At 44.8% G+C, this 20,809-nt stretch overlaps 2 protein-coding genes across 7 annotated transcripts in view; one reads left to right on the plus strand and one right to left on the minus strand.

The window, feature by feature from the left end:
• Positions 1 to 12,927, minus strand: part of DCAF6 (DDB1 and CUL4 associated factor 6) — a 75,465-nt gene extending 62,538 nt beyond the window's left edge. For 2 of the 6 annotated variants that reach the window (XM_066207957.1, XM_066207970.1), the window contains exon 1: positions 12,688 to 12,927. In XM_066207957.1, the coding sequence (XP_066064054.1) occupies positions 12,688 to 12,781 (94 nt within the window). In that variant the 5' untranslated portion in view covers positions 12,782 to 12,927. The remainder of the gene's footprint in view (positions 1 to 12,687) is intronic. The other 4 variants (XM_066207959.1, XM_066207956.1, XM_066207960.1 and 1 more) reach the window with 2 other exon arrangements.
• Positions 12,928 to 13,417: 490 nt separating this feature from the next.
• MPC2 (mitochondrial pyruvate carrier 2) lies at positions 13,418 to 20,667 on the plus strand. Its single transcript, XM_066207990.1, has 5 exons — positions 13,418 to 13,638; positions 17,060 to 17,100; positions 18,643 to 18,727; positions 19,820 to 19,931; positions 20,430 to 20,667. Exons 1-5 carry the CDS (start codon positions 13,533 to 13,535, stop codon positions 20,467 to 20,469), a joined length of 384 nt encoding a protein of 127 aa, XP_066064087.1. The 5' UTR covers positions 13,418 to 13,532; the 3' UTR covers positions 20,470 to 20,667.
• Positions 20,668 to 20,809: the final 142 nt, after the last annotated feature.

Raw genomic sequence — 20,809 nt, forward strand, 5'->3', positions numbered from 1 at the left:
CAAGTGAAGCCTCAAGGTTCAGTGCCACTCTCAGCACAATGATCAATAATATTTTCAGTTTTTAGCCACTCACCCATTCTCGCCAAACATTATGCACTACTGAAGCCTCAAGGTACAGTGAAACTCCCAGTGCAGTGATCAATAATTTTTTTTTAGTTTGTATTAAGCTGGAGACTAAGGGACCATTCCCTGTATGAAAGAATCCCCACCTTGAGTCGTTCATAACACAAATTTAAACATGGGAAAGCAGGCGAAAGAGAAGCCGCAGCTGTTTCTTTGTAACTTTATTTCTTCAAAACATCCACTGTGCACAAGGTCAAACCAAATGCTGCCTTGCAACTCGCACCTGGAGAATTACCCGACCTGGGTGTCTGGGCACATTTACAGAGCTCTAATCTCACTTCAGGGAGCAATACCAAACTACAACAGCATCCCTTGTACTCCCCACTCCCAGTCCTTATGACACCATTTAGGTCACAATCCTCAGTTTAGGAATTGCTGATCAGGTGCTTTCTACGTGCCTGTGTTGGCAAAGAGACACATACCTTTCTTTTGGAAGCAACTTAGTCAAAGCTGCTTCAGAACTGATGACAGCAGACAAGACAAACGCTTCGAGCATGTAAAACCTTCATATATTTACAACTGTGCTCCAGAACTTCTCACTGAAGAAGTGCAGATCATCTCATGAGGAAGGTTTAGCTTTAAAGCACACTTGTGCTCCAGAGAAATGGAACTAAACTTTCACCCAAAGCAGCACCACCAGTGTAAGACAACCCTTATTCAGCAATAGCCCCCATTTATCAAATGAACACTCGTTTATATCAAGCTGCCTCTTTGCAAGGCCAAGTCCCTGAGCGCTGGCTCGCTGTGACATTTGGAATGCCCTAGTTTAAAGCTGAAATGGAGCCAGCATCTGTTCCCAATGCAGAGCACATGTTATCCTGCACTCTGAGTGCATTTCAAAACTTCTCTTGGTTTTCCAGGGGAGAGTTTAGGCACTTCTGAAGCAGCTCCATTTGTATATAGCTGATTTTGCTGGATCAACTACATCAAACTCTGCATCGTGATAGAACTTTTGATCCACATCTCAACATGCTTTTTCCAGCAACCAGAATTCTCCATGTACCATGCAGTAAACAGGACTATACACAATATGCACCGAATTAACTTATATCAAGATAAGTTAAAATCCCTGAATATTAATTAAAACCTTTCAAACCATTTGTTAGCTACGTAGGCTGACACTGGCCCCATCTTATAGTCATTGAAAGTGTGACACAGGAAACTCCAGCAATTTATCAAAGGAAAGAGCGAACCAGCAGTACCAACAGAAACCAAATCCATGGGTGTGACCTCCAGACCTTTGAACAGGGCCCCGTGTTATTGTGTTATATTTCTTCACCCTTCTACACCACTGTAACAATGCCGAAAATGGTAACTCTCAGTTCTGTCAATGTTTAAGACTACCTTTCAAAAGACTATGATCAACTACTTCATTATGGTTCAAGTTCAAAGCAGATAACTCAAATTATTCTCTGTTCTTAATGATACATCATGAAGCCTGAAAGAATGAACGCTGCAAAGCAAACACAAAATATTTTTATTGTCTACAAAGAGACTTCTTTGCCATTTTAGTATGTCAGAGCTTTGCTACTAACCAGGCAGCATCAAAGAACTTGGTGCTAATCAAGGCAATACTCAAACCCTAAGATAGGTTCAAGTAATGAGCTTTAGGTTTCAAGAAACACAAAACTTTCAGATATTATAACACCAAGACAGAAACAACAGAAGACAGGACACTCTGCCCTCAATTATAAATCCGCAAGCCTGTAATATCTCATGGTGAGTATATTAATAAAAAACCTGATCTCAGGAAAACCAAAAACAAAAAAACAAGAGATCTGCTGAAGTTTCCTAAAAAAAAAAAAAAAAAAAAAAAAAGTAGTTCAGCAATGGTATTCATTTTAGGGTAATAAATAAGCATTTTGGAAAATACTTCTGGTTAGGTTTGCTTCTACATAATCTGCAAAAATAGGTTATTGTAGGTAAGAGCACAGGTAAGAAATATTCGCATTAGCAGCAATGGCTGTAATTAGCTTTGAAATATCTTTTGGATACTGAAAGCATCCACTCCCAAATAAAAACCTCCACTGAGCTCCGTAACTGATAATGTAACAAGCACTTGGGCTTCAAACCAATGCCTTTAATTTCTGCTCGATATTTACCATGGTTTATGCCTGAATGATGACAGAAAATTCTGCTGCGTTAATATGAAGTGTTTAAGGTGTTCTCAGTCACAAAAACGTGGGACGAAGTACAAGTACCTTTCTCAGAGAAGGCACTTTATCTGTGCTGCGCTGACTGGTGCTAAGTGGATTTCATTCACAAGTACACCACATTCTGACAGATGTCCTTACACTTCCCCTTACACTGCCCGTACTTATGTCTTCTGCATTGCTCTTGCCACAGACTGCAAGGGAGGTTTTGTGACAGGAGGGAAAAAATGCCAGTTTTCTGCAACGCTGATTTTTATTCAGTCCTTTAAAGTAGTTGTCCTGGAGTGATTATGAAGCTGAATTGGATCCCCATTCATCTGTTTAGCCCAGGAATAAACTTTGCACCTTTAAAACTAGATCTGACAGTGGAGGGGAGGAGAAGGAGAAGCGGTGAAAGGTCTGAGGCGTCTGCACTCAAAAACAGAGATAAGAGCTTCAGCTTTCTCTCACATGGAGGGTGCTGTCTGCAGCAAGGACAGCAGGAGAGAGCTCTCCTTTGCTTTTTAGTTAGTTTTTTTGCTAGCTGAGGCAGAAACTGTGGCTTTTCTTTTTCTTGGAACTGATCAGCCTTGCTCTGGACCGAAAACCCAGGAACACACTGGGAGTTCACAGTTGGTGCCCACTGGGGCCCAGGACGTGGCACTTCCCAGTGCAGGAGGGACTGATAAGAGCCTGAGCTGAGCTACACCCCACGAAAAGGACTCTCTCTCTGAATTTACCATCTCTTCAGAACAAGAAAAGGTTCCACTGTTTAATATTATTCATTTTCCCATGTTTGTGAGTACTTTGCTTATTAAATAAACAAATTTTTCCACTTTTCTCGAAAGATTTTCTGTCACCCAAACCAGGTAGGACTACTTAAATTTCCTTTCTAGAAAGACCCCTTCAGAAATATCCTCCCTAAACCAAGATGATCAAATACAAACTACTCACTGAGACAAAAGGCAATTGAAATTTTTTATATGATGCCACAAGTATTTCTGATTTCTACAGAGCAGAGGACAAAATTGACATGACAAAACTAAGAGAAGCTCTATCTCTGTAAAAGATAACACACGCCACCTTACTCTTCTCAACAGAAAACTATCTGCCATAGCTTAAGTGATTAACTGGATGTAGGATTAACTACACGCAAAAGCTTTTGCTGTTTTCCCCACCTGGACTAAAACAGGACTCCCAAATAAACACCTTGAAATTGTAAAACAGGTACCAATACAAAAGCAATAGTTGCCAGATCAAGAAAAATACACTTGTGCCCTGCTTTCTTCTCCAAAGGAAAGTCAGGGGAGGTTTCTATCAACTGTAGGCAGAATGAAATATTATGCAGATTGTTGCAAGTTGGAGTAAACAGCACTATTACAGGTTTCAATACGTCTTTAGAAATGCTTCCCTTTGACTTTGAGAAGTCTTCATCTGAAACTGCTACGTGGGCAGCACTGTTGAATATTTTCTTATAAAAATGACATCAATGTAATAACCCAGCCAATCCTTAACAGCACTTGGGGAAACACACATCAGGCACTGTGCTTTATGTTTTCAGGTACTACTGATCCCTGTGACACCCAAGGTTAATTTGGAGCTCCACTTTCCAGCAAGGAAGGATGGTATCAAAGCAGCTGAAATGCAGCATTTGCTGTACTCCAGTGCAGAAGTTAAAACTGCCTGTGGGAGAACCAGGGTCCCTCAGCTCCCAGCACTCAGGCAAAATGAACACTGGAGCATGCAGAATTGCCAGGAGAAGGAAAGAAAAAGTGGAATCTGCTTTTAAGGGAGAATTCCTAGCAGGAATATCCTCATTCCTGCTGAGGAGATGCCCCCACTGCTGCCAGAGGCTGCTGCTTCTCCCACCCACTCTGCCAGCAGGACTAATCCCAGGAATTCCAGACAAAGGCTCCGGGCTAAATCAAAGCCTACTATTTAAAGTTGTTTAAGCTAACTCAATACTCATTTTTAAACAGATTAAGAAGTGATTATACAGAAGCTTACCAGCATATCTACAGACATGTCTTCCAGCAAAAAAAAAAAAACAAACCCAGGGCCTGCCTTTCCCACAAGTGAAATTGAGAACTTGGAGAGCCTGGAACTGAATTAAGGCATTTAACATTCTGCACACCTGCCTAATTTAAGATGCCATTTAATCCTGGGTAGCGTAAGAATTGTACACTGCCGGGTTTGTTGGGGGAACTCAGGAAATAGATATATAGATGCCATAACAGATATGGGTCATAACCCCATGAGATTACAAATGTAAACACCAGGCAATTGGCCAGGATTAAAGACAGATTACAAAAATCAAAATCAGAGGTAGATTACAAGAATCAAAAGTTGAGCTCAGGTAGGAAGCTGAGTCTTGATAGTAGATGACTGTTAACAGTGTACTGACACAGGTTAAATTATCACTGGGTATTTAAAAAACAAATGAGGGAAAAACCCCTTTACTTTTAAAAATTACATTGCCTAGTGCATTAAACTATATTCATCCTAGGTAAAAAAAAACCTCCCTGTTTAACTCTAAAGACTCTTTTTTTACTGAAGACAGTTCTCAGGACATAACAGTGTTTTTAAAATAAAGCCAAATTAAAAAGGAACCAGATTTTTTCCTCATTTCCTAGAAAGGTATTTAACAGGGACTGACTGCAATAACAAAGTGATGCAACCTAGATAAAGAGGTGGGTTTGGTTTAAAAACGTAATTTTAACAGTTTTTTTTTTATTTTGGTGAAGTTTCAGTAGTTCAAAAAGGGTTGAACAAGCACTGATGGTTCAGAACACATGAAGTTCACAGGGAAGAGAAGGGTGAGATTCTCATTTTTCCCCATGATATCTGTTAGAGAGCAATCAGCATTAACGACACATTCAATCTTCCCCGAGGAAAGCCTGCAAATCCTCGAAGAACAAGATGAGGAAAATAAGGGGATATTAAAATTCACCGATGTGACTCAGATTCCATCTCATGATACTGGCATTCAATATTTAATTATTCAACACACACCAAAGCATTTGGGACACGTCTGAATCAGCAGCTCCCTAAGCCCCAAAGACATGAAAAAGCTGAGACTTGCACTCAAACAGTGAAAACTCCAGCTTTGTTTGAAGGCTGGAATAGTTTGTGTCTGAACTGATCCTTTTTCCTTACTGCCAGGACAGGACTGGGCTCAAGTGTCAACAGGTTCTTGCTACATGATCAGTTATATCCTACTAGACTATTCTGGGGACACTCGAGGATAGAAGATCAGGAATCACATGCAAAGTCACAAGAGCTCGCAGGGTTGCAGTGCAACATCTTGGAAGTGACTGAACACAGACAGGTTTAATGGTCTGCCCTAATGCAGTTAATGGAAGCAATCCAACTGGAAGAAAGCTATGAGGGGGAAAAAAAAATTAAAATGTATAAATAAAGGAAAGAGATCTAAAGGATCTCTCACATCACTGCCTCATCCTGAAATACAAATCCAGTACATGCTGTACACGACTTGTTTTTGCAGCAAGAGACAGCTTTCATGTATCCAAAGCTCATTATTAGAAGATCAAGGTACAACTTAACTACAAAGCCGTCTGAAACACTCAGTATCAAGGCACGGGCATTATTTACAAAGCAAACACATTCCCTGTACAAAGGCAGTCTTTAAAAGCACACAATGTAAATGCAATGAAATATTGCAATCAAAAATGAAAATGTCTTAGAAGTGCACACAAATGTCTGCGGTCTCCAGCTGTCTGCAGGGGAACACTGAGGCTCCAAAGGATATAAAGCAAATACATTTGCACCCTAAGACTGAGTATAATTCAAATACTGTAACACATGTGAAGCCTTAGGACTACAACCCACTTATATTTGCTCCTACTTCCTGGCAGCCATTTACACACATGATTAATGTCCTGATAATCACAGATATTACACACAAGGTTAATCCTTTGAAATCAAAAAGTGCATCTGCGTAGTTCTGCCCATTTCAAGAAATTATGACAAACCTGCAGATAACTTAAAAGGCCTCCTGAATTTCTGAAGGAGGGAAAATCAACAGTCTGAAACAGTTGTACCAATTTTTCATCATTTCTTGCTGGCCAAATAAAATGCTAGAAATCCACCTTCCATTTTAATTCATATGTCAAAATACAACAGCAGCAAAAAAGTTGGTGGTTTAGAATATTAAAACATCAAAACTCAGTAAGTAGTTCATTGATAAGTTCTGATCTGGGCAGTAGTATAAAAATAAAAACATTTTAAAAAAAAGGAAAAATCAACCCCCCCCCAAAAAACCACCAGGTTTCTGCAAGGTAATCCCACCAAAGAACATAATAACGTGATCCATAAGGGTCTACAGTTTTACACAAACTGGTGTTTGTACGTAAAAAACCAGAACCTGTGCTACTATCAACCCCCAGCATCCTAAAAACAAACATTGGAAACCATTCTCTTATTTCAGGACAGAGTAACAGAAGGCACCGAGTAATCCCAGACCTTGCATGTAATTGTTTTTGGGGTTTTTTTAAAGAAAATTATTTAAATTTTTTTACACAAAAATTATCATCAACACATTCTCACTGAATGGAAGCAAAAAGGGACAATGCTGAGGAGAAAGAAGCAGCAGCAAACCATAACGATTAAACCACACAACACACAGGAAGATGTAACTGAAGAAAGGTCAGTGATATTAACTACAAGCAAAGATTTCTAAGATAACAGCAAAACAAACTATCAAATTTACTTAGATTAATGCTACATGGCTGTACCACTTGGAGGTCCAAGTGGCTCCTGCCCCCCACTCCCACAGCTCAGTTAGTCTAGGGGTGAAATAAACCCAAAGGCTGATTAGACTGAAATTAAAATTAAGCATTCAGCACTCAGGCCACAGAAATACTCATCTAACCTAAATCCTGCCTCCCAGGTCACATCTCTTTCTGGTTTTCTGATATGTACCACGTTATAATCAGCCAGCATGTTTTCATTTGCTGTTTTGTCCAGATGATTCTGTTACACTGTGCTTTTATTATCCTTTACCCACATTAAAGGCTTTTAAATGGGTGTGTTTATTACCTGAGCTGATTTACTTTGAAGTAGGACCAAAAAAAAAAAAAAATCATTAATCCTGTATGCTGGGATCACCCCTAATATCTTTTCCTACAAGCTGCTTTAGACACACATATAGTGCCTTTCTGCTCCTTGGTACCAATTGAAATGAGATAGTATCAGGGAATTCATTTCAGACACAGTCTCTTTATTAAACTCCTCCAAATTCAATTTGTCCTCAACAGGTCTCGATGTCACACTGTTCTTTCGATAGCCCATCTGTAATTTTTTTAAGGACTGTGGTCACTAAGCCTTGCTTTTATTAACAAGGGGAAAAAAAAAACTCCAAAGGTATCCAGTTTAAGGCAATACCCCATCACTGCCCTCTCCCGTGTTTTTTTCAATTAAAAAGTTACCTCCCTTTTCCACAATGCATCTTAAGCTTTTCTACACAACCAGAGAAGATCCAACGACTACACCAAATTTCCCGCCTTCCTAAAGCTTCCTGCCTCCTTCCAATATTACACTGAGCACATAAAAACTGTTCCACAGATGGATTTTCCTCCAACTCCTTCACTACACCGTGAACTTCAATTCTGCCTCTGCCCATTTCTATTCTTCAGAAAACATTTCTAATTAAAAAAAAAACTGGGGAGTTCACTCACATCTTTCTAAACGCTTCAGTTAGCTGAGTTTCACAAAGTATTTGGTGTGTGATAGAATATATCACTGCAGAACTGTGCTCTCATGATCAGACCATCAGGCACATTTATAATATTTTTTTTCAAGCAGCAGTTATCTGTTAGACTTGAAGAATAAACAATATAAAACACCTCTACCAGATCTGGAGTTTAGCTGTGACAGATGAGTGTTTTTTAACTCATGCTGGAAAAGAAAATTAATTCCAGAAAGACAACAGCGTACCTGAAAAAAACCTAAACATCAAAAGTATTATGCAAAGAATTTAAGAAGAAAGGCTGCTTAAATACTCTGCCCACCGTCAATTTTGCAAGAGCACCAGCTACGAAGCTGATCATGTTAAAGCTGTCTGACCCTTCTTACTCCACATTATTTTCAAAGATCAAGATACCACTTGTTAAAATATAGCTGGAGCAAAACCTGGGGGAAATAACGCCTTTCTTTTAGCTCGTTCTCCCCAGCATTCAAGTTTCCATTCTGCTGGGTTTGGTTGGTTTGTTTGTCCAAGAAAAGCAAAAGAGAGAATGCAAGTTTACAGTATTTCAAGGAAGTATTTTAATTCCACTCTTGCACTCTGGGCAATGTATTTTAGGAAATACCAAATGTTCAACAGCAACACCCGATTCTATCTTCATTCAACCAGCCACTACTAGTTTTATAAGCTGCTATGAACGGAAGGCAGTCATTATCAAAACTAATCAGTTATAACAGCTCTTCTTGCCCGTTTTTCAACCCTACTTATGAGCAGGGCAATCAACTTCTAAACTGTAATTAGTTCTGGGGTTACTGTGGTTCATCCCTATAAGGAGTGGGAACTATTGAAACATAAGTAGTTTAGTAAATTCTCCCTCCATACAAAGATCTCTTTTTAGTAAGAATGGCTGAAGCTTTACAAAATCTGATGGTTTCCTTACAGTGAATTTTTTACAGACTTCAAACTTTTCCCAAATCTTAAAACCCAGGATGATAAAACCTCAGCATTGTGGTGCTTTCCCATGAGCGAGCTTTCACTCCCCCTTCTTTAAAGATAGTAAGATATGAAACAATCTCTAAGATATATGCTAAGCTTAAAAGAAAAAGAAGAAATGAAGATTTCAGAAAACAGTATCTGCATGAAGACATCAGAGACCGGGGAGAGCTGGATATTTTGGTATTTGCTTCCATTGTATCAAGCACCACAGCTTCCAACAACCACTCTGAACTCAAATACAGCATCAGTTCCTCTCCTTTTAGACTGAGAGACTTTCTCTGGATAACCTGCTACGTCAAGAGAACAAAAATGAACCAAACAAACAAAAACCCCAAAACAAACAAACGAAAAGGAAAAATCTTCATTCTTTCTTCGGTCTAAACAGAGCCATTCTCGGCAGCAGGAGCCTTCACAGAAAAGCAAATAAACCCATCACATCAAATACTTCAGTGGAATTATGGATCCTTCTTTCTTGCAAGAAACCCATGTTGCCATTTCTCTGGCCAAATCGTTATATGCTATATTTAATCCACACAGAGGCCTTTATCCTGCTGGCACAGAACACTTCACCTGCCGCCAGAACAGGTTTGCTCCCCCCTGCCTGAAACGTTGCACAACGATACAAAATTGCAAGATTTGGAGATTCTCGTGGAAGTATCCTGGGTAATTACATTGCCAGCTTCAAGGCAGCATTTAACTTGGATACTACGGTTCCCAGCGATGTCTTTCGGGGTAAAAGCACCCCGATCTGAAACTCAAGTTTCCACCTGCGATCCAGCAGCAGGGCTGCTCCCCGCCAGCACCGGGCTAAGAGGATGCCTAAGCTGAATCAAAGAGAATCCAAAGACAGCCTCCCCCAGGCCTGGCTTCCTCTGGAGACCTCAGATACAAGCAGTGTCTGAAATTGAGACTAATTAGCCGACAAATGCTGAAGGAAACGCAGCTAACAGACACATTGCTGAGACCCACGTCTTCCCTCTTTCATCACAGCAGGAGCTCTCACCAAAGGAAAACATCTGAAGGACACATCCCAGGGACGCTCCTACGGCCCCACCTCCGTGAGCTGTTTCTCCGGAACTCTGTCCAGAACTGACCAGGCTTCGGGGCAATTATTTAGGGAGCTTGCAAAACCAGACAGAGTTTTTGCAAGGCCGTACGTTCCAGGGGGGAGCTATCTGCGTGGAAAGGTACATCACACAGATCCCTCCTGGAGCAGCTGTTTTCAGGAGCTGACAGAGGCTATTTATAGAGTGCCACTTGATTGCCAGTTCACATGAAACTAAAACACGGAGTAAATAGGAAACAGCAATTAGTTCTCAGATGTCTTCCTTCAAAACATGGTCACCGTCAATATTTGTGACATTTTACAACGTGGCACAACACAACCATCCCAGTGAAGGGCTCATTATCACCATCCACACGGACACACCTTCCTCCCACCTGCATTGTTAGTCAATTACAGCATTGCTATAATGCTTTTCCTTTGATTTGGCAGCTGAAGAAGTGCAGCAAGCAATGAAGAGATACAGAAACTAATTCATTTTGTACTGGTATCCAGAATTGTTTAGACAGATTTCAAAAAAGAAAAATGCCCAAACTGACCAACAACCAGCAACACCCGCCTGACCACTGCGGTCTTGACCAGTGGGCCAGAGAACAAAGCTCCAGCACAGAGCTGCTGAAGTCTGCAAGAGAAAAGATCCACACCTACACTGCCCTGCACACAAAAAAGCACAAAGACAGGCCTCCTGTCGGGGAAATCTGCGCTTGAACGATCACACCTGACCAGCAGTCCAATTAATGGGTTTATTAAGGCCATAAACGCCATTTGGGGTAAAAGTGCGGTGGTTCCCCAAGACAAGCACACCCTGTACCAACCGCCTGGTGAAAAGCAGGGGTCAGTAAGGAGTGAGCATGTCTTGCCACCACCAATGCAGATCTCAGCATCAATTCAGTGGGAAGGCTCTCCCAAGTCCTATTTTTTTCAAGGCTCTAAAGCAGCTGAACTTGTTTAGGTGAAAGAAAAAAACAGTAACTGTGAGACCTTAAACCAAGGCACCAGTTTTGTTTTTGACTAAAGTTATGGGCATTTTATTGGAGCAGCATCCAGAAAATGCGCCTTGGTAAGTCTGGGAAGATGATTTCTACTGTTCAAATCTTGGCACTTCAACTCTCAGAGACGCAACCATGTAACAGCAGCAGAAAAGAAAAAAAAAAAAGAGAGAAAAATAATAATAATTTTAAAAAAAAGGTTCTTCTTCAGAATCTGCACGCTACAGTCCTAATTTTAACGTTGAGCTTTTCTGCTCCAGCTGGAGCAGACATAAAGGAAAAATAAATCCAGTCAGAAGGATTGATCACTAAAAGTTAGAACAATCCTCAGCTAAGGCTTGGCCAAGCACAGCTTGAGACATAAGCAAAATCAAAAGCAGATCCTTGGTTCTCAACCTTTTTTTTTTTTTTTTATTTTAGAACTCAAAATTTCTTTCAAAGGGACTTGAGCACTGTACACACACACACCCCCCTCTCTGTAACCGGTGGAAACCTCCCAGCAATAACCTTGATTTCCTCGATTAACCTTTTGTGCATTACTGAGTGCTCAGGGACTACAGACAGAAAACTCCTGAGTTTTGCTCGGTAATGCGATATCCCACCTTAAATCCCACCAGGAAAAAAACCCCAAACGACAGACCATTTACCAGCGAGCGCAGCCGGGAAAGCCTGGGAGGCACGGAACGACACTCGGTTTACAAGGCTGTAAATCAAGCTCCATCTCGAGTACTCGAGGTTTCCACTCCGAGGCAGGAATTGTTTTGCCACACGAGCACAAAAGAACGCGTTCCCGACCCACCGTGCCGTCTACCCCGGTGAGACACCCGCCAAATCCACAGTGCCACTACGATGGATCGCCACACCTCCAAAAACACCTGAATAAACATTTTTTTTTAATTTTTTTTTTTGTAACGTTTTTTACAGACCCTGCGCCATGATAAAGAATATCGATAGTTCCTCCACGCCACAGAAAAACCTCCCCGCGGGCCTCGGGAACTAAAAGCGGCGCTGGCTTTAACTTGGGAAGTGAAAACACCTGGCTCGGGGTGGAGGCGAGGGCAGCCCGGGGCCGGGGCGCCTGCGGGGACCCCGCGGAGCCCTCGGGGACACAAAGGGCGGACGGACCGGCCCGCACCCAGCGCCTTCCAGCGGCTCGGCTTCTCCCGGAGCGCCGGGAGCGCCTCGGGGGCGCCGGGACAGCGGCCGCGCCATGATCCCGGCGGCGTCTACGTGCTTTGTTCCCAGCCCCCGGCAGCTCAGCGCCGGTAAATCCGGACCCTGCCCGGCTCCGGAGCGCCGATACCGGCGCTATTTTGAGCCGCCGCCCAACTTCCCGGCTGGATCTCGGCGTGCAACAGTTCCTTCGGGAAGCAAGGGGGGCGGGCGAGCGGAGCCGCGCACCGCGGGGCCGGGGGGTCCCGGCGGGCCCCGGGCCGCCCCGGCAGCGCGGAGGGATGGGGCCGGCGTGTCCCGGGCCAGCCCTGAGGGCTGGGGGGTGGATTTGGCGGAGGTGTCGCCGCCCCACACGGGGCACAGGAAACTTCGGAGCCGCGGGACAGCGCGGCCGAGCCGGGGAGCGGCGGCGCCTGGAAGGGGCTCCGGGCGCCCTCCTGGCTCGGTGGGCGCCAAGGACGGCCGGACCTCGTCCGCGCCAGCCCACCCCACGCCGCCCGTCCTTACCGAGGTAGTGCCTGCGCAGCAATCCGGGCTCCTCCAGCCCCAGGGTCCGCTTCCGCACGTCCCAGAGCAGGTGTGGGCAGCGCCCGCGGGACATGGCCCCGCGCGGGCGGGAAGGGCGCGCGCGGAGCGGGGGGGATGCGCCGGGACCGGCCGGGCGCGCGCGATCACCATGGGAACCGCCGAGCGGGCCCCGCGCGCGCGCCCCGCGCCCGCCTCGCGCCGAGGCACCGACCGCGAGCCACAGGGGCGGCGGGGCCGGGCCACGCCCACCGCGCGCTCGGCCGCGCCCACCCCGGCAGCGAGGGCCACGCCCACCGGCAGGGAGGGGGCGCGGGGGCCCGGGGCTAGCGGGAGTCTCGCGCGAGCCGGTGACGTCGCCCCGCCCCACTGAGGGGAGGGCGCGCCGTGGGCGCGGAGGGTGACGTCAGCACGCTCGGCTCCCCCGGGTACGAACCCGCCCTCTCCAGTGTAGCGGTGTGAAGCCGCGGTGCGGCCATGTTGGCTTTGGGCGCGTTACTCGCAGCGCAGGGTTCCCCCGCTGCGGCCATCTTGCGGGGGAGAGCGAAGCAGCGGCGGCCATCTCTGAGCCGGGCCCCGTGCCCTTCCCGGTGGCGCGGGCGCGCCCGCTCTCCCCACGGGACGGGGAGCGCCAATAGCGCCGCGCGCCCTCCCCGCCCCTCCCCGCCCCTGCGGCGGTGACCAATCAGAGCGCGGGATGCCGGGTGGGCCGGTCCGGGGGGCGGGGCCCCGGCGCAGGAAGGACGGACGGACGGACGGACGGACGGAACGCGGCCCCCGCTCGGTCCCCGCTCGCCCCTCGGTGCCCGCTCGGCCCGTCCCTCGCCATGGCGGCCGCCGTCGCGGGGCTCCGCGCCTCCTACCACCGCATGCTCGACCGCATCGAGCTGATGCTGCCGCCGCGGTTCCGGCCCTTCTACAACCACCCAGCGGGTAATGGGCGCGGGTCACCTTGGCCTCCGGTCGGGCCGGCGGGGAGGGCGGAGCGGGGGATGTGTTCCCTACGGATCGGGGCGGCAGTAACGCGGTTAGGGTGGTTCTGGCACGGGAAAGCGGCCCTGGAGCGGAGTCCCGCTCCATAACGGGGAATTTGTGGTTTTTCTGAAGGGAGAATAGGATAACCCGGCACGGCTCGGGTGGCTCCGCGATGGATGCGCTGGTGTCACTGTCGCGGTACCGCGGAGTGGTTCCAGGGATCGCGTGGGCTGCCCAGGGGATGTCACGGGTTTAAAGGGGCCTGGAGGGCTCGGCAGCCGCTTCTTTCAAGAGGACGTGCTGGAAAAATCATAGAAATGGTTTGGGTTGGAGGGGATATTAAAGATCATCCAGTTCCACCCGCTGCCACGGGTGGGAACACCTTCCCTCAGACCAGGTTACTCGCAGCCCCATCCAGCCCGGCCTTGGACACTTCCAGGGATGGGCGAGAGCGCTGCCAGGGTTTCTGATCTTGAAATGTGCTCTGGTCAAGTCAGGCAGCCTTTGGTTTTATTTCCTTTCTGCTGAATCCCACGCTTCTACCAAAGGCAACTCGTGCTCTTGTTGAATCCGCTGGAGGACTCCTGTGGTTCAAGAATGAGCTCCCCTCACCTGACCTACAGTTTACTTTTCCGTGGGCAGACGCGGGGGGGTTGTGTTATTAGGGAGAAACCTCTTGTAAAATGATCTCATTCGGTGCCGTTTACGTGGTGTTTGTCAGGTAAACAAATTGCGTCGGTTGTTAAAAAGAGCAGCCGATAAAATCCTGGCATTCCATAGGCTCTGCCGCCGCTGTTTTGTGTCAGTGGCACAGGCATCCTTGACTCTTCACCTACCGGGAATATGCACTGTGAAAATGGACTTTAGCTCGCAGTCAGTCGCTCTGTCCTCTTACAGTGGCCCCTTCTTGGAAAGAAAATTGTCGCTCAAAAAAAATCACAGAGTGAAAAGTGCAGTTCTCAAAATGCTTGATTTATACTGAATTCACTAGACCAGTATATTTAATATTAACGTGTTGTTTTTATATATAAAGAGACAATGTGTCCAACACTGAGAGACACATTCCACCGGTGTGAAATTTGGCAGCTTCCAGATGCTTTTAGTGGATACGAGGCACAGCAGGTACCGGGAACATCCCTGTTCCTTCTTCAACAGAGCTGTACTGGTCATTGGAGAAGATTTTGGAGGTTCTCTTGCAATGCTTTTCAGTTCACAAAACTGCCTGTGGGCCACTTTTGGTCATCACCGTAATTTTGTAATTAATAAATCCATTTTTGGGGATTCTGTGTATATATATATGTTATATATATACACACACGTGTCTATCTGTCATAATCCATACTGAGGGTGTAAGTGTGAAAAGCCACAGTACAAGCAAATATAGAAACTGAACCCCTGCAACTTCTGTTTTAGCCTTGAAGGTGTGTCTGAGAGAAAATTATGCAATAGATGTCACTCTGACTGCAGAAAAAAAAAATGGGTTAAAAATGAAAGGCTTTCTTTTATCTCCAGTGACATCTAAATCTCTAGTCTAATTCAGGAGTGTAAGTGTCATTGTCACGAAATTATAAATCACTTGTGAGGCACAAAGCACTTTCTGGCGTTAAGAAAGCTTCCAGCAAAATAATTGATGCCTGTTAAAAGCTGTTTCTTTGGCTGGAGGACAGTGGAGGGCCTGGCACACCAACTCCCCAGGCTGCCACGGGAAAGCATGGGCTGAGCTTGTGCTCCCTCCCCTTTGGCCTCTCTGGTTCACCTTGCCTGGCTGAACTCAAGTTTCCAGCACAAAGACTTCTTAGATTTAACACAAGTCATAGATTCTGTAAACTGGTCACACAGGTGATATCCAGATTAGCCTCTGGTGTCCCCCTGCTCTCATGTGCTGCTGCTGCTGCTGCTGTCATATTCATCCCGGAGAAATTCTGGATATCAGGAGCTGGGAAGAACTCACCCAGGCTGGGTGCTTGCTGGAGTGCCTCCAAGGAGAGGTGTTTGACACTCTTACCTAATTACAAACTTGCCTTGGTACCTTCCCCGTCTCCAATTGTTTCTTAGTTCTGCAGTCAGCAGTTTGAAATGGTTTTCTATTATTAATAAAAAATAATGCCAGTCTTCTTGAAAACTTCAACTAGCTGTTTAGGGAATGTCAGTTTAATAATTTATACTCACCCCACATCCTCTAGTACTCCAGATCTGAATTTGTGTTTCAGAATTAGATAAATGTTAGTAATTAAAGCTACTCTGTAAGACTGATTTATTAATTAAAGCTACTCTGTGAGACTTGTTATTTATTTATAACAAGCTGTATTTGCAGCCTAATAGTGACGTACCAAGTAAGTGCCTAAGAGAAGAGCAGCTGAAGTTTGTATCTTTAAAGGATGAACATTAAACTGCTGTTATCTAATATTCAGCAATATTAGACAAAAGGTAATGTGCTTGTAGTTACTAAATGCAGTTTGAAACTTGAGCACAAGCAGGGTGGGTTAAAAAGGGCTTTATGCAAGGCTGCCAAGCCAGTTTTTGTTTCCCAAGTCGTAGTCTTAAAAAACTTGAGGGTGGTTAAAAAACTGGCAGTACAAGTAGTTAGTGCAAGGTCTTTTTAAAGCTGAATTGTTAGTGAAGAAATAGCTCTCATAAAAAGCAGGCAGCCGAAGTCCTGGTGGTTACTCCTGTGTAATATATTACAGTGAAAACTTGGCTTCATCTTGCACGTTATCAGAGTGCTGAGCAGTGACCTAAACGTGAATGTTTTTGATAAAATTAGAACAGTGTCCTGGCTGTTTTGCAGGGGGTTGGTACTTTGGATTGTGATCTCTCATTTAAGACTTGGGGCAGAAGTCCCAGATTAATGATTTCTGGCATAGTTGTAGGTGTGGCTTTACAGGGCTTTGTTTTAACCAACCAGTTGCTGTTCTAGCATCACTGAAAATTACATGTATTTGTAAGTGAGTTGTTTTTCCCCAGGCACCGTGCCGTTGTATTTTTCTCCCTTCCTTCCTGAGATTTCATCCTCTTCCCCCATAATCCCACTGGTAGATTTTTGGGATGTTTTCCCTATTCCTAGGCCTTTTTTTCAGCTCTTTCAATTATAAATGCATTTTGCCTGCTCTGGTTGCTTAAACACGGGCATATAAAATCCTATCCAGCTGTTGCAGAAATGTGTGGAGTGATTACACAACTGAAAGCTGATGCACTGAGTCGATGAATTCTGAGTATTAGGTGCTAGAGGTTGTACAGCAGTAGAAACTGCTAATATGAACAATTTGTTATTAAACACCCCACCACCACCACCAAAATAAAACAGTTTAACTTACTGCGGGTATTAAAACAGCCACATCTTACTAAATAATTTAACTTCTTTTCTCCCATCCTCCCTCAGGTCCCAAAACAGTGTTTTTCTGGGCACCTATTATGAAATGGGTAAGTACAAGATGCCAGCTGGTGTCTGGGTGTCAAGCCCAGGGCAATCTGCTGCAACACACTGAGCAAGCAAGAGTTTCCCAGCAGATATTGAGCCTGCAGAAAGATTAGAGGCTCTAATTCTTAATATATGGGGAGGAACAAAATTAGCCTTAGCAACAGACAGCACGACATGAAGGGGATACAGCATGGAGAAAATGCTTTTGTGGAAGAATTGTGCTTTTCACCGAGTTTCACAAAGGCTTTCTCTTGTGAAACACCAGCTTGAGTGTTGCTCAAGGTAGGCATGAGCTGGCATGATGCAAAACTCCTAAAGCATGTGTTTTCTTCTGAGATTGAGGAATTTGAGAAGTATCTTAAGGAAGCCCATTCCTAAGCCTCATAGCTTGAAGGTGGGCTGAAGCATGTCAGAGTGCAAGGTGGTGTTGACATAAAAGACAAAGGCAGCTCCCACTGTGGCTGCCAGTGGTGCTCTGTCTCCTGTGAGGTTCTGCTTTCACTCGGCTACAGCCCTGAGCTGTGTTTGTGCCCAGGTGATGCAAATGCCACCTCCTAATGCACTGTGCTCCTCCGAGGTGCTGCATTGATACTGATAAAACAAGAGATCTCTAAACCCACGAGGGTTTGATCTCCTTGTTTGATAGCAAGCAAGGATGTAACCTGCTCTCACCATTGCCAGCTGCTTTGTAACTTTGCCACTGTGAACCACAACTTTATAGAGGCCACACTGTGCGCTAAGCTACAACTTGGTTTCTGTGCCAGTTGTCTGGACTGAAGCTGCAGGAACTCTGGTTAACCTTCCCCTTCCTCAGAGGTTCTCCCTTGAAACACCCTCCTGAGCCTAAGGCAGCTCTTCTGTGCTCAGGGAGTCCTGGGTGGCAATCAGGGAATTAAAAACATCAGCACTATCTTACTTATGGGTTTGGGTTTGGTTTGGGTTTGTTTTTTGGGGTTTTTTTTTTGGGAAGTGGTGTAACAGGAACATGAAATTGTATTGCCAGTAGAGGGCAATAACACAACAAACAAACCAAGCAGAGTGTTTGCTGCTAATGTCAAGTATATCAGCCAAGCTGTTCCTCAATTCACCTGCAAGTTCTCTACTTTTACTGAAATTATACTGAAAAGAAGCACTTTTACCCCCTCAGATGAAGCCGAGTGAAGACTATATGGGGTGATGTTTACCAGCAGTATCTTAGCCTGACCAGTGGGAAGAAGGCCATTATTTAGTTAAGCCTCTACTTGTTGCACGAAAACCAGGGTGCAGCTGTGATTAAATTAACCTTGTTCCTGAATTAATACAAAACTGCCAATGCCTGGGATTTTCTTGCCACCCAGTTGTAGCTGCCATAACCGTGTTCCCTCTCCTGCCGCAAGGGACTGGAAGTAGGTGGTGTCTCCCAGAGTGTAATTGCTCACAGAATGCATCCCATCTCCTGAATAATGCAGTAGGATAAGCACTGAGCTGTGAAGCAGCTTCCCCTTGTAAAGCTCTTGATCTGTTACAGGAGTCCCAGTCTGAATCACTGAAATTTCTCTTTGCAGGGTTTGGTGGGCGCTGGACTGGCTGACATGGCCAGGCCAGCAGAAAAGCTCAGCACAGCACAGTCTGCAGTACTAATGGCCACAGGTAAAGCCACACTTACTCCGTGTTTTTACACAGCACCATCTCAGAATCTTCCATCAGAGCTAACGCACTTCTACAGAAAGCCTTAATTTTTAACATGCTGTTGCTGTTGGATGATAATTCTAGGATAATTCTTTACTTGTCATTACATCAGTAAACCTCTGTAATTATGTAACAGTTTTCTACACCTGTCTTAATCTGGAATTGTTCAGCCCAAGTTGCTACAAGTTAGGACACGAGTGTCATCCCTTAAGTTACCATGATGTCGTTCACTGCAGTAAGTGAGCGCTTTTGCTTCAGATCAAGAAATTCTGGAATCAGTCCAGGACATAGTGACTGTTTTTAGAACAGACTTTATGGGATTTAAGAATGGTAGGGTAATCACACTAACATAACTGGAAAGAATTTCCAAGTGCTACAAGAAATTGGAAGCAGTGGCACACGGACTCCTGCACTGCTGCCTGCCAAGAATTCTCACACTGGCAGAAACAATATTCTGGAATCCTAGAATCATTTAGGTTGGAAAAGACTTCTAAGATCGTAAGAGTCCACCCATTAACCCAGCACTTCCAAGTCCACCATTAAAATGTGTCTCTAAGTGACACAGCTACACATAAACACCTCCATAGATGGTGCTGCACCACTTCCCTGGGCAGCTTTTTCCACTGCTTTTCCTGTCTGAAAGGGTTCTCCTGACTTTATTTTGATATCTGACACAGTCCTGTGCATTCTGCATAAGTTTTGCATAATCTCCAGTGTAGTGCAGCAAGCTGGGTATACAGAGAAATACCACTACCGTGCAGCTGTGCTGGAGAATTAAGATCTAGGCTGCTGTAGACCACAGAGAATCTTTGTTTGATATTCAGACTATGCCTGACCTTACTGTAGCTATTTTAGAAAAAAGTAGTACATACCTGTAAGTGTCCCACTGGCACTTTTCACTGAGGAAAAGGTGTTATCTAAGCAAAGCAGTTGTCTAACACGACGTCGCGAAATTTGTTTACTTCAACTGGCCCACGAATCTGCCTCCAAACTTAGGGAAATATCTGGATATTTAATTTGAAATATCTTTAAACTTTCCCTTTTATTCAACAGGCCTTATTTGGTCACGGTACTCTCTAGTGATTATCCCTAAAAACTGGAGTCTGTTTGCTGTGAACTTCTTTGTTGGCTGTGCTGGCGGCTCCCAGCTTTTCCGAATATGGAGGTATGTGTTAATAAGGGTACAACTACAGCTAAGCATTAACCAGGGATTTATAAATGCTGCCAGCCTCTCTGTCAGTGCAACAGGCAGGAGGAACTGAACCATTCATGAAACATTACAGAATGGTTTTGCTACATTGTTAGTTTTACAGGTGAGTCGGGAGTGAAGCTGTAAATATTTTCAGTCTAGCTAAAGCAGCATTGAGTCATGTCAGCTCCAGCTGGATCAAAGGATTTTTAAGCAGAGCAGCATTTTTTAAAAAACTATTTCTTGAAGGAAACTTTGGGAGTTTTCTGGCTTCAGCACTGGCCAGGAATGTGGCAAACTTAGCTACTTTGGAACTTCCTACACGAGTTAAGATATCCTATCCCAAGTTTCCACCCTCAAGTCCATTGTAATTTTAAACCTCCTCTGGTGAACTGAATGCTAGGACAACACTGTTATAGTAACTGGTGTTCTATTCTATTCTTAGCCTGTGCTCTTTCTTTTTTATTCCTATAGGTATAATCAGGAGTTAAAAGCTCAAGAGCAGCTGCAGTAAAGAGATGCTTAACCCAGCAGGTCAAATCTAGCAACGCACAAACCCATCCCCATGGGACCTAGCTTCACTAATTTTAATTTTTTTTTCCTCTGAGAAAATAAATGAGGACATCTAAATGTTTAGAGAGCAAATGCTTTCTAAATGCAAATAACAAACTATCTCCACACATTTAAATAAAGGGTAACCTTTTAAAATGAAGGTGGAATTGTTGGTTTTGTATTGTCTCTTCAGAGAAACTGGCTGGATTTTGCCTAAAAAGAGTTGCTGAGCCTCACCTTACCTGACTCCAGTGAGCAGTGCTGGGAGTCACACTGGTATGTCACACAGTACTGGTGACAGC

This window comes from Chamaea fasciata, unplaced genomic scaffold (genome assembly GCF_029207755.1).
Source record: "Chamaea fasciata isolate MVZ Bird 193981 ecotype frontalis unplaced genomic scaffold, bChaFas1.0.hap1 SCAF_2, whole genome shotgun sequence".
Classification (NCBI taxonomy): Eukaryota; Metazoa; Chordata; class Aves; order Passeriformes; family Sylviidae; genus Chamaea; species Chamaea fasciata.

Coding starts and splice junctions, on each gene's coding strand:
- MPC2 (XM_066207990.1), top strand. CDS start 13,533: ATGGCGGCCGCCGTCGCGGGGCTCCGCGCCTCCTACCACCGCATGCTC. Junction 13,639..17,059: donor CTTCTACAACCACCCAGCGG/GTAATGGGCGCG, acceptor ATCCTCCCTCAG/GTCCCAAAACAGTGTTTTTC. Junction 19,932..20,429: donor CAGCTTTTCCGAATATGGAG/GTATGTGTTAAT, acceptor TTATTCCTATAG/GTATAATCAGGAGTTAAAAG.